Genomic DNA, 12,816 nt, shown 5'->3' with positions numbered 1-12,816 from the left:
ACTTTAAGCTATTTTTCCTGTGTCTGGAAAAAATGGTTGAGTTTATCCTCCTTCATGTGGCCTCCTCTTCATCAGCAAGACCAAGCATAGGCAGGCAATTATTTCACCCTTATAACAGCGCTGCAAAATTACCATGACTATTCTGCCCATCGGACTTCACAACCTTCTTATTCTGTGGATTTATAGGTTAAATCGGCCCTCTGTAAATTGCCCCTGGTGTGTAGGAAGTGGATGTGAAAGTGGGATAACGTGGTTGGCGTGGACTCGCTGGGCCGAAGGGCCTGTTTCCATCCTGTATCTTTCCATCAATCCATTGATTTTGGTCTCCTTATTAACCAAGGATATCTTTGCAATGGACGGAATGGAGAGATGGCTGAATGGCCAAAAGATGTTAATGTATGTAGGAAGTATGTGTAAATTGGTCCTAGAATAGTAAATTGTTTAATGATTATTACTATTAATAATTAATGCTTTCCCAAGTATCTTTTTGCTTCCCATTTTAATAGACACGTATATCCTCTTATTTTTCTAGGCAGTTTGATTGTTAATTCCTGTATTTATTTATACATTGTTAACTGATTCATTTTTGGTTCTATTGTTTACCACAGTTAATCTTGTTAGGAAATTCTAACCATATAAACAAATATCTCCCCTCGACACGGCTGAAGCCCACACGTGTAGTATGTGAGATGAAGAATATAACATGAGGAGTGTTAAATCCACGGTAAATTTACACTGGCACGCTTCTGAGTTGGATTTCTGTAAAGTTGAGGTGGAGGCTCTGCTCTTTGCTACTGAAACTGCAATTGATGTTGTACCTCTTTTTTGGTGGTCTCTCCTATGCGACAGGATGGAAGCTCCTCTCCACAGATGCACAGATGTGTTACTTAGTAACATCATATACGATGGTGTTTGAGAGGATTCTAGACAGGCACTTAGATATGGAGGGATATGGATCACGTGCAGGCAGAGGAGATTAGTTCAACTAGGCTTCATGATAGCACAGACATTGTGGGCTGAAGGGTCTGTTCCTGTGCTGTACTCTTCTAAGCTATACTGTTCTATGATAATAACATTTTCTATCCACATACAGAGGCATTGCTGCTTAGTTTAGTTTAGTTTAGAGATACGACGCAGAAATTTCGGCCCACTCATTAACACAAGCCTAGGCACTAGGGACAATTTACTCTTATACCAAGTATACAAATCCAAGCCAATTAACCTACAAACCTGTACGTCTTTGGAGTGTGGGGGGAAACTGTAGATATCAGAGAGAAAACCTACGCCGTCTCAATAGACAATAGGTGCAGGAGTAGGCCATACGGCCCTTCAAGCCAGCTTCGCCATTCAATATGATCATGTGATCATCCACATTCAGTACCCCGTTCCTGCTTTCTCCCCTTCTCGGGGATAACATACAAACTCCGTACAGACAGCACCCGTAGTCGGGTTCGAAACCGGGTATCTGGCTCCGCAAGCGCTGTAAGGCAGCACCTCTACCGCTGCGCCACCGTGCTGCCCTTGCTTATATTCTGGTTTGCTGTAAATTGTTTAGAATTGCAAATGCCATTTAACACCAGTAACCACCACCAAATACAGAGTTCAGTATTGGTCTCCGATGTTAAGAGGCTTTCAGAGAGGGGACATTGATATGGAGGGATATGTGTCATGTACATGCAGAGGAGACTAGTTTTTGGCACGCTCAGTACAAACTATGTGAGCCAAGGGCCTATTACTGTGATGTTCTGTACTATATTCTATGTTTCAGTCTATTAATTACACTAAATTATCATTTCTTTTTTTGCTGATCATTTTTTTTACAAGAAAATATCTTCACATGCTTTGGTAAGTCTGCCATGGAATTTCACAAAGATATTGCCCTTACTGCCCTTGCAACAAAGAAATATCAATATGGAGATATTTTATTTGAATTTGTGATATCTAACATTGATTATGGTAGATATGGAAGTAAATGTTGGCAATGTGTGTGAGTCGGAGACTGTACAGTCCGCCTTCACTGAGTGTAACATACCTGTAGAACTGATAATAGTGCAGCACAGGGACTGGTCCTTCTGATCACAGTGCCCGTGACGAACATGTTACACGAATCTCCTCTGCCTTCACCTGATCTAATCCCTCTGTTCCCTGCATATCCACGTGCCGATCAAAATGCCTCATTCACCACCGAAATGAACATCCAAGTGCTACATTATTAAACTTAGCAGTAGTGTGTATACAATCAAGTCAAGAGTGTTTCATTGCCATAAGTTCATAAGTTCATAAGATAGATAGATAGATAGATAGATAGATAGATAGATAGATAGATAGATAGATAGATAGATAGATAGATAGCCTTTTATTGTCATTCAGACTGAAGTCTGAACGAAATTGCAGCAGTCATACATATAATACAATACAATAAAACAACAATAAACACATATTAACATCCACCACAGTGAGTCCACCCAGCATCTCCTCACTGTGATGGAGGCAAAAGTCTTAGGTCTGCAGTCTCTTCCCTCCTCTTCTCCCTCTGCGCTGGGGTGATACCCCCCCCCCCCCCCCCCCGGGGCGATGTTAAAAACAGTCCCGCGGCTCAAACCCCGCGGCCCGGGGTGGATGAAGCTGCCGCCCACCAGTCCTCCAGACGCAGCCGCTGGCCCATGGCCGAACCCCGGACTCAGGCCACCACCGCCAGAACACCGTCCCAGCCACCCTCACGTGCCTACTGCGCCGTCTTCAGCCTCGGGCTGGGCCGCCCCGACATGGGCGCCGAACCTCCCCCAGACCGGGCCGCCCCGACTTGGGCGCCGAACCTCCCCCGGACCGGGCCGCCCCGACATGGGCGTCGCTTCTCCCCCCGGACCGGGCCGCCCCGACTTGGGCGCCGAACCTCCCTCGGGCTGCCAGCGCTGCACCTTCCCGAGCACGGCCGCTCCGACGGGAGCCTCGTTCCACCCTCGGGCTGGCCGCCCTCACGGGAGCGTCCCAACCTTTTCCAGCCCTGAGTCGGACCACCCTCACGGGAGCGAGCCCCGAGCGAGTCCTGACGGTGCTCTGCCTCCGGAGCCTCGAGGTCGTCAGCTCCATTAGGCCTCATCGCAGATGGAGGCAGAGAAGGGGAATACGACAATAAGGTCGTATTCCCCCGCAGGGAGAGACTGCAAACCCCGTTTCAAACCCCCCCCCCCCCCCCCAAAAACACAAACTAAAACCAAAAAACTAGACTAACCAAAACAAAATAAACAACATAAAAAACACAAAACAACGGGACTGCTGGTAAGCCGCTGCAGCCAGAGCTGCGCCGCAACTTCGAAGCTATAGGAGCAGAATTAGGCCATTCGGCTCATCAAGACTACTCTCCCATTCAATCGTGACTGATCAATCTTCCACTCTCGACCCCATTCTCCTGCCTGCTCCCCATAACCCCTGACCCCTTACTAAACGAGAATCTGTCAAACTCCTCCTTATCCATTATATCCAGTGGCCTCCACAGCATTGAATTCCACAGATTCACCACCATCTGGCTGATGAAATTCCCCCTCATCTTCTTTCTAAAGGAACATCCTTTTATTCTGAAGCCATGCCCTCTGGTCGTAGACTCTCCCAGTCCTAATCTTGTCAAGTTTGCTGACAACTTGCAGCTGCATCACAGACCTGTAAACACAATATGCAGAGATAATATATAATAATCAAATAAACAATAAATTAATAACCACAATATACAAGTGAAAGTTCTTAGTGCAACCAAAGGCAGTCAATGTGTAGGAAGGAACTGCAGATGCTGCTTTACACCGAAGAGAGACACAAAATGCTGGAGTAACTCAACGGGTCAGGTATCATCTCTGGGGAAAGGGGATAGGTGCCATTTTGGGTTGAGACGCAAAATGTCACCTATTCCTTTTCTCCAGAGATGCTGCCTGGCCCCTCTGAGTCAATCCAACATTTTGTATTTATCTTCCAAGACAGTCTGTACTTGAGGTGACGGAATACTTGTTTTAGGAATCTGTTTGAAGTGGGCAATGGTAGAGAAGTTAAAAATATTTACTAGGAGGAGATGCTGATTTTGGACCTTGCAGGATGTATCCAAAGAAATCCGTTCCCAAAGAAAAGCGATGTGTTGCCCATTTTATTTGCGGTAACCCCTCCTTCTTCCTTGCTTTATACTTTGGATCAGGTCCTGTAGAGGGTGGGACACATGACTACCCTGCACACACCAGCATGCCAGTGTACAGGATGTTGGAAAGACAGTGGTAAAAGCATACGTCAAATTGGCTGCAGAGTGATAGCACATTGGAAGTGGAAGCAGTTTTCAATAAGGTCACTTGTGAAAGTACAAGCTAATCCTTTCCCTTGGCCTGTTTTACACCTGACGAAAAATTTGTTTTTGGTTAATATAATAGTGGAGATAGTCAGGAGTGTAATTGTGAACTTATTGAATGATTATAGCATGGAAATGGACCCATTGGCCTACCAAGACCTTACTGATCACCTATTTAGATGAATCTTAATTCTCGCATTATTGTCAGCAATTCCTCCTGGATTCTACCATTCTCCTACACACTGGGAACAATTTACTGAGTGCCAATTAATCCACAAACCCGCACATGTTTAGGATGTGGGAGGAAACCGGAGGACCTGGAGGAAACCCACATGGTCACAGGGAGAACCTGCAAACTCCACACAGACAGCATCCGTGGTCAGGATGGAACCTGCGTCTCTGACGCTGTGAGGCATTGGCTCTATCAGCTGCGTCACCCTTATAATGTTAATTTGCTGTGGTTCCTTTCTGTTTAAAGCAGAATCAGTGACTATAATATTCTGACATCTATCTTGTTGATCCCTGTCCAGCTGAGAAGAATTAGGATCTCATCAGTATCTTTTATTTTTAGCTGAAGATGTTGCTTCATATTTTGCCCAGAGATCATCGCATGAGCTTAACCATAGTCCCCAAGCAATTCCCTTACCAATCGTTACGCCAAGTGGTTTGGAAATGTACAATATTTCTGCCTTGGTTCTTCATGCTTTTATCGGAAAGAACTAGTCAGTTGGAACAAACGCTAACATCACTGTATGTTAATGGGGTATAGCCAGTTCTTTGTAAAATAAATAAGACCATCACTAAATGTCTGTATTTAATGTCAAAAAGTACAATAAATACGACATCATATTAGATGAGTGCGCCCGTGTTTTTTCAAGTAAGCCCGCAATGTTTTTTGATATAAACACTTACACCATGGGGATATTTGTTGTTTGACTGCTATGTATGTGCAATATGTGAATTTACCAAAGGTTGTTTCCTGAGGTTTTATCATGTCGTAAATGCGAGTTTTCCTGGGACATTACAAGATTCACTTTCCCCATTCATGGAAAACTACCCAAACCACACGATCAAACAAAGAGAACGGGGCATTTGTCCACTTTTCTATTAGAAAGTAAAATTAACAGAAGACCTTCTTTCCCTTCTTTACGTAACACAAAACATTAAATCGACCGTGTGTAGGGAGGAACTGCAGATGTCGGTTCAAACCAAAGATAGACACAAAATGCGGGAGTAACTCAACGGGACTCGGCTGCATCTCTGGAGAGAAGGAATGGGCGATGTTTCGGGTCAGGTCTGAGGAAGGATCTCAACCAGAAACATACAATACAATACAATACCATTTATTGTCATTTGAGTCTCAGTGAGGCTCAAACGAAATTCCGTTTCCACAGCCATACAAACAAAGACGATTTCCTACAGACATATACACAATTTAATTCACACAAACATCCATCACAGTGAACTCACTGTGATGGAAGGCAAAGTCTTTTCTCTCCCCTGTTCTCCATTTCTCTCCCGATGTCCAAGCCCCAGGCTGGCGATGCTAAGTCCCATGGCCATTTTAGGCCGTGCTGGGCGATTTACGACCCCGCTCACGGTCTAAAAGTCACAGTGTTGGAGCCCCCGGCGGGCGCTGGAATGTCCCACGGCCATGAAGCCGTGCCGGGCGATGTACGTCCCCGTCCGGGTCGTTCCAACCCCGAGACACGGGCTGGAGAAGTCGCGTTGCGGGAGCTCCGGGAAGCGGTCTCTCCCCCCGGACCCGCGAGCTCCCGATGTCCCAGTCCACCGGACCTGCGGCTGCGTTGCTGGAGACTCCGAGCCCCAGGAGTCGAGTCGCAGCAGCGAGTCACCACCGCTCCCCACGCTCCGAGGCCGGCCAGCCCCACGATGGTGAGGAGTCCGCAGCTCCGCAGTCTCCCGAGCCCCCGGGTCGTTCAGGCTGCAGGCCGCTCCACGGTGCTAGGCCCCAACGACAACGGAGACCCGACAGGGAAAAGGGCGGGTCTCCCGGACAGGGAAGAGATTTTAAACAGTTTCCCCCTCCCCCCCCCCGCCCCCCCACATATACACATTTAAAACCAGTATTAAAAAAACACCAACACTACATTTAACTAGACAAAAAATACAAAAAAGACAGACAGGCTGTAGGGGGCGCTGCAACGGGTGAGTCGCGCTGCTTTCCTTCTCTCCAGAGATGCTGCCTGTCCCATTAAACAACAGTGACAGGTTTATTCAACCTTGCAGTCCTTGCCTGGTAACTAGCACACATTTTAGTTTATCTGTGAGTATAAAGTGAGAGAAAAAATTATTGAATTATCGCTATCATAGCCTGCGCCCTAATTGCATCAAAAGTACAACCAACACCATGCTGGGCCAGTGTTTAAGTGTTGATGGCCTAATTGAAATATAGAATTAAAAATGAAGTATAGTTTAGTTTATTGTCACAGAAGCAGTGTAAAGCATTTTGTTGCATGCTAACCAGTCAGTGAAAAGACTGTACATGTTTACAATCGAGCCATCCACAAAGATACATGACATCCTGAAGCTGCTGTCTCCAGTAAGGAAGTGGCCGATTCGGAAATCTGTCCCGACATCGGAGTTTTGATCATCCCGGGTTTGATCCTGACCTCGGGTGTTGTCTGTGCGGAGTTTGCACGTTCTCCCTGTGACCATGTGGGTTACGTCCATATGCTCCAGTTTCCTCCCCCATCCTAAAGATGTGCCGGTTTGTAGGTTATTTGGCCTCTGTAGATTGTCCCTTAATGTGTAGGGAGTTGATGAAAACTCACAGTGCGAACTCCATCATCAAGTTCGCCGACGACACCACTGTTGTTGGACGAATTACAGATGGTGACGAGTCAGAGTATAGAAGTGAGATCGACTGATTGACCATATGGTGCCAGCACAACAACCTGGCCCTCAATACCAGTAAAACTAACGAACTGTTTGTCGACTTTGGAAGAGGAACGTTGAGGACCCACAATCCTGTTTATATCAATGGTGGAGAGAGTCAAAAACTTCAAATTCCTGGGCGTGCATATTTCCGACGATCTTTCTTGGACCCAGCACACTGATGCAATCATAAATAAAGCACATCAGCGCCTCTACTTCCTGAGAAGATTACGGAGATTCGGCATGTCAAAGAGGATTCTTTTGAACTTCTACAGGTGCACGGTAGAGAGCATACTGACTGGTTGCATCATGGCCTGGTTCGGCAACTTGAACGTCCGGGAGCGGAATAGACTGTAAAAAGTTGTGACCACTGCCCAGTCCATCACCGGCTCTGATGTCCCCACCTCAAAAAGGCAGCCAGCATCATCAAAGACCCACACCATCCTGGCCACACACTCATTTCACCACTGCCATCGGGAAGAAGGTACAGGAGCCTGAAAACGTAACATCCAGGTTCAGGAACAACATCCCCACAGCCATTAGGCTATTAAACACTACAACCTCAAATAAGCTCTGAACTGCAATAGACTATTATTATTATTATTATTATTATTATTATTATTATTATTATTATTATTATTATTATTATTGCACTACTATTGTTTGTTTTTTGAGTATGTGTGTGTATATGTATATATATGTGTGTACTTGTGGGTGTGTGTGTGTACATATAGATACTGGATTTTGTTTTCTCTCGTTTATCATATTTTTTACAGTGTACAGGTACTATGTTTACATATTCTGCTGTGCTGCAGCAAGTAAGAATTTCATTGTTCTACCTGGGACATATGACACTAAAAAACACTATTGACTCTCTAATATTTAAACTCTGATCTCTCAATTCACATCAGTTTTTGTTTATTATCACGTGTGCTGAGTGTAAAGCTTTTGTTGCATGTTAACCAGCCAGCCGATAGACAATCCATGATTATAATCGAGCCAGTGAATGGTAAAGCCGGCAAAGTCTGATTAATGAAATCACGAGGGTTCACACTTCTATACCTTCTATACCTTTTGCCCGATGGGAGAGGGAAGAAGAGGGAGTGGACTCCTCCTTGATTATGCTGCTGGCCTTGCCGAGGCAGCGTGAGGTATAAATGGAGTCAATAGAAAGGAGGTTGATTTGTGTGATGGTCTGGGCTGCGTCCACAATCCACTGCAATTTCTTGCGGTCTGGGATGGAGCTGTTCCCAAACCATGCTGTGATGCATCCTGATAAAATGCTTTCTCTAAAATACTGAATGCATTGCAAGTGAAAGTAAAACAATTTGAGGAGCAAAAAATTCTTCTGATAATCCTTCACAGACGACACCTTTACATTTGCGCATTAACATTTGTTTAGAACATCAGCAGTTCCTTAAAATCCATCTTGATCATTTTACATTTTTGCAGGATATGGATATGAAACGTATGTTCCAGTTTGATTATTATGTGATGGAATTATTCATCCCCGCGCCCTGTGAAATTACCGACCACACCTATAAAATAAAAATGCATGAATCCACTGGTTATCTCAGCACTTTATTTTATCTGGGATGTCAAACTCATTTTCATTTTCTTTGAAGTGTACCTCATTTGTTTCCCTCTGGGATTGACAGACATTTTGACCACTTCTGCTTCTTAGTTGGGTGATTTTCTTTTGGGTTCAGTATTTCTTTGACGAAGCACTAGTTTGTTTGATTTCGATGTGACTAGTTCCTGGTTTCCCTTTAATCTTTAGAATCTTTTCATGAAATTCATTGAAGCTCTCTGCACATTACACTCACTGATGGAAACTTTTTTCTTGATTTGATGCCATTAAAATTCACAAGGTATTTTAGAAAGCTCTAGGATATCTTTATCGTAGAGATAAATCCCATATTTAAGATAGTAGCGTAGAGTGCAATATTATCGATTGGTAGATACAGCATGGAAACAGGCTCTTCAGCCCACCTAGTCCATGCCGACCTGCAATCACCCGTTCTCACTAGTTCTATGTTATTTCACTTTTGCATCCACTCCCTACACACTAGGGGCAATTTATAGAGGGCTGATTAACCTACAAACCTGCACGTCTATCACTGCCCATCGGATCAATGGTGCTGACATTATATTGACTGCTAGTGTTGAATCATTATCAGTTTCTGTTCATTCTTATTTAGAATTTTGTTCGACAATGTAGTAACTATGTATGAAAGAACTGCAGAAACTGGTTGAAACCGAAGGCAGACACAAAATGCTGGAGTAACTCAGCGGGTCGTTTTGGGTCGACACCCTTCTTCAAAGGGTCTCAACCCGAAACGTCACCCATTTCTTCTTCCCAGAGCTAAGTACAAAACATTAGCAATAATACAGAAAAATGGAGACTTTGGCAACTACAGATGCTGGTTTACAGGATCAACCTCAGCTTCTGCAGTTCCACATTTCTCCATAATTAGTAATATTCTGAGACCCAAGTGTAAGCAAAAATTCTTACCTTCTCGTGAAAGCTTTGAACAGCTGAAAGCTTTATTCTCAGTTGCTAAATGATGAACCTTCACATCCTTTGATTTATCTGAAATCAATTCCAGAGATTAATCATTATTTGCAGTGCGTTTTCTGCCAATCTTCAATTATCTTGAACAAGGATAACATGTTGATCTAATTCACCATTTACTGGTGCCCTCTCCTAATTCACCATTTACTGATGCCCTTCCCTAATTCACCATTTACTGATGCCCTTCCCTAATTCACCATTTACTGATGCCCTTCCCTAATTCACCATTTACAGGTGCCCTCTCCTAATTCAATTCACCTCCAGCACCGTATTCGATGCAAGATTCTAGCATCCACAATTGCTCGTCTTCCTTTGTCAGTAATATTCTGCATATGCCATGATTTAACAGAAGGGATGGTGGGTGACTGTGACAAAAAAGCTGCTGGAAGAGGTTGTTGTGGCAGGTGCCATCACAACATAACAGATAAATCAATAAATCGGAAAAAAAAAAGCAATTCACTTCAAAAATTCCGAATGTTAACCTCAGCCCTTACTAACTTTTCCATCCTAATGAACAGCAAACGTGTTTGCTCTTTCACCTGTAACACAAAATGCTAGTGGAACTCAGTGGGTCAGCCAGCATCTGTGAAGGAAAGACACCAATGTTGGAGTAACAACAGACTGAAGAAGGGTCGTAATTCTAAACATCGCCTATCCATGCTCTCCGGGAATGCTGCCTGACCCACTGAGTTACTCCAGTATTTTGTGTCTTTCCTTAGTTTAGTTTAGTTTAGTTTAGTTTAATATAGTTTAGTTTAGTTTAGTATAGAGATCCAGTGCGGAAACAGGGCCTTCGACCCAACAAGTCCACATCGACCTGCATTCCCCACTCTGTAACAAAGACTCAAGGAACGCCGGATACCCGCTGAGTTACTCCAGCACTTTGCGACCATTTTCACCAGTGGAATCACAAACAAGGCTAGTCGGTTGTCACGTGGACCGTGATATGGAAGAGGTAGCGCTCGTCAGAATATACAGCAAAATGACGGAACTTTATGTAAATGGGAAATAAGAGTATTATCGACATGGAGGCATACAGGATGGAAACTGGCCCTTTGGCCCCACTTGACCATACCCACCCAGGTGCCCTTCTTAACCCATCCTTGTCTCCAGAGATACTGCCTGACCCCGTTGAGTCACTCCAGCACTTTGTGACTATCTTTGGTATCAACCAGCATGTGCAGTTTTTTTGTTTCTACATTCTGCCCTTCTTAACGACTTGCCAGACCACCTTGTTTGACCATTCTCAACCTCCTAGTTTGTCCATTCTCTCTACTGAAGCCACCTGACCCACTGAGTTAGGCTTAGGTTTATTATTGACATGTGTACTGAGGTACAGTGAAAAGCTTTGTGTACGCTGTCCAAACAAACTGGACAATACGCCTGTGGTGTGTTGATCATCAACAGGCATCAAGAATAAGATATCGTAAAATATGCTTATCCACTTCTGTTGCTTTCACCACATCTTTTAAAAAGTTTAGGTTTATTATTGTCACCTGCAATGAGGTACAGTGAAAAGCTGTGTTTTGTATTCTATACAATCCAATCAGATAATACTATACATAAATACAATCATGCCAAACTCCAGTACAATGGGTAGATCAAAGGGGAAGATACAGAGTGCAGAATATAGATCTCAGCATTGTAGCGCATCAGTTCCAGAGACAAAGTCCAATGTCCGCAACGGGGTAGAGGTGAATCAGACAGTACCCCAGCTTATGGAAGGACCGTTCAGAAGCCTGATAACAGAGGAGAAGAAGCTGTTCCTGAGTCTGGTGTCAAGCAGTGTTTTGCTCCAGATTCCAGCATCTGTGGTTTCTTGTGAATCGATATTTATACTTGCCTATTATTAAGTTGTGATATTTTATAACACTTGGAAAGATACTAAAGTATTGCCCTTCATTGCAGAAATCCAATCCTAGTATTGAGTTTTTATCTTCAGAAGAAATTAAACGCTTTCATTTTTGTTCCCAGATTTTCACCAGTGGAATCACAAACAGGCTAGTCGGTTGCTACGTGGACTGTGATATGGAAGAGGTAGTGCTCGTCAGAATATACGGCAACATGACGGAACTTTATGTGGATCATGACACTGAGGTGAAAAACTTCCAGCTTCTCCATGCTCACCACTGCTCACCGGAACTTTACTGCACTTTTCAAAATGGAATATGCTACGAATTCATCAAAGGAGAAGTCCTAGATATGCAGCAGCTGAGAAAGCCTTCCATTTTCAGGTAGCAAACGTTGTACATGGTATATTATATATTAATTTTTCTTTGCAGCCTTAAGTATTGTTTTCCTGGCCTGTTCCTGTGCAGCAATTTTCCATTACCTATAGGAGATTGGTTTAACCTGGCATCATGTTCGGCATAGACATTGTGGGCCGAAGGGCCTTTTGCTGTGCTGTGCTGTTCGTTGGAGAAACAAGGAATTGCAGATGCTGGTTTACAAAAAGGACACAGTGCTGGAGTAACTCAGTGGGTCAGGCAGCATCCATGGAGAACATGGATAGGTGACATTTTGGTTAGGATCTTTCTTCTGTTCTGTACAGTTCTATGTTTTAAGTTCTACTGAACATTAGATTATCTTCAACTCCGATAAAGCTAATGTGCTCAAATCTGAAGATGTGATGGGTTTCCTTGCAGATTTGGCCTTTAAGCAGATTTTATTGGAAACCAGATCTCTCCTTATCTGACACCTTCTTCTCCTTTTCAGTTCTAGCCTTTGTCCATCCATCTGCTAAGGCAAAAAAAAAAAAAAATCCCTCACCTGTATGTACACATCACTTGGCAAGCTTTGTCCCATCAGGAAGCATCTCCAGAGGGTCTGATGAAGGGTCCCAACCCAAAGTGTCACCTATCCATGTCCTCCAGAGATGCTGCCTGACTTGCTGAGTGTAACTCCAGCGCCTTGCGTTTTACTTAAAAATATGATGTTGCTCTGCTTCGAGTCTGGAACGCAAGTCTAATAATTTGAGTCTACTACTGTAATGGTGGTAGAAAAAATAGCCAGTGCAATGACC

General features: G+C 43.9%; 1 protein-coding gene across 1 annotated transcript in view; it reads left to right on the top strand.

Moving 5' to 3' along the window:
- LOC129705980 (ethanolamine kinase 1-like) overlaps window positions 1–12,816 on the top strand; it is a 125,617-nt gene that overhangs the window by 25,461 nt on the left and 87,340 nt on the right. The window contains exon 2 of the mRNA XM_055649955.1: window positions 11,769–12,028. Within this exon, the coding sequence (XP_055505930.1) occupies window positions 11,769–12,028 (260 nt within the window). The remainder of the gene's footprint in view (window positions 1–11,768; window positions 12,029–12,816) is intronic.

Source organism: Leucoraja erinacea, chromosome 18, assembly GCF_028641065.1.
Source record: "Leucoraja erinacea ecotype New England chromosome 18, Leri_hhj_1, whole genome shotgun sequence".
NCBI classification, from domain to species: domain Eukaryota; kingdom Metazoa; phylum Chordata; class Chondrichthyes; order Rajiformes; family Rajidae; genus Leucoraja; species Leucoraja erinaceus.
This window is presented reverse-complemented; position numbering and strand designations above follow the sequence as displayed.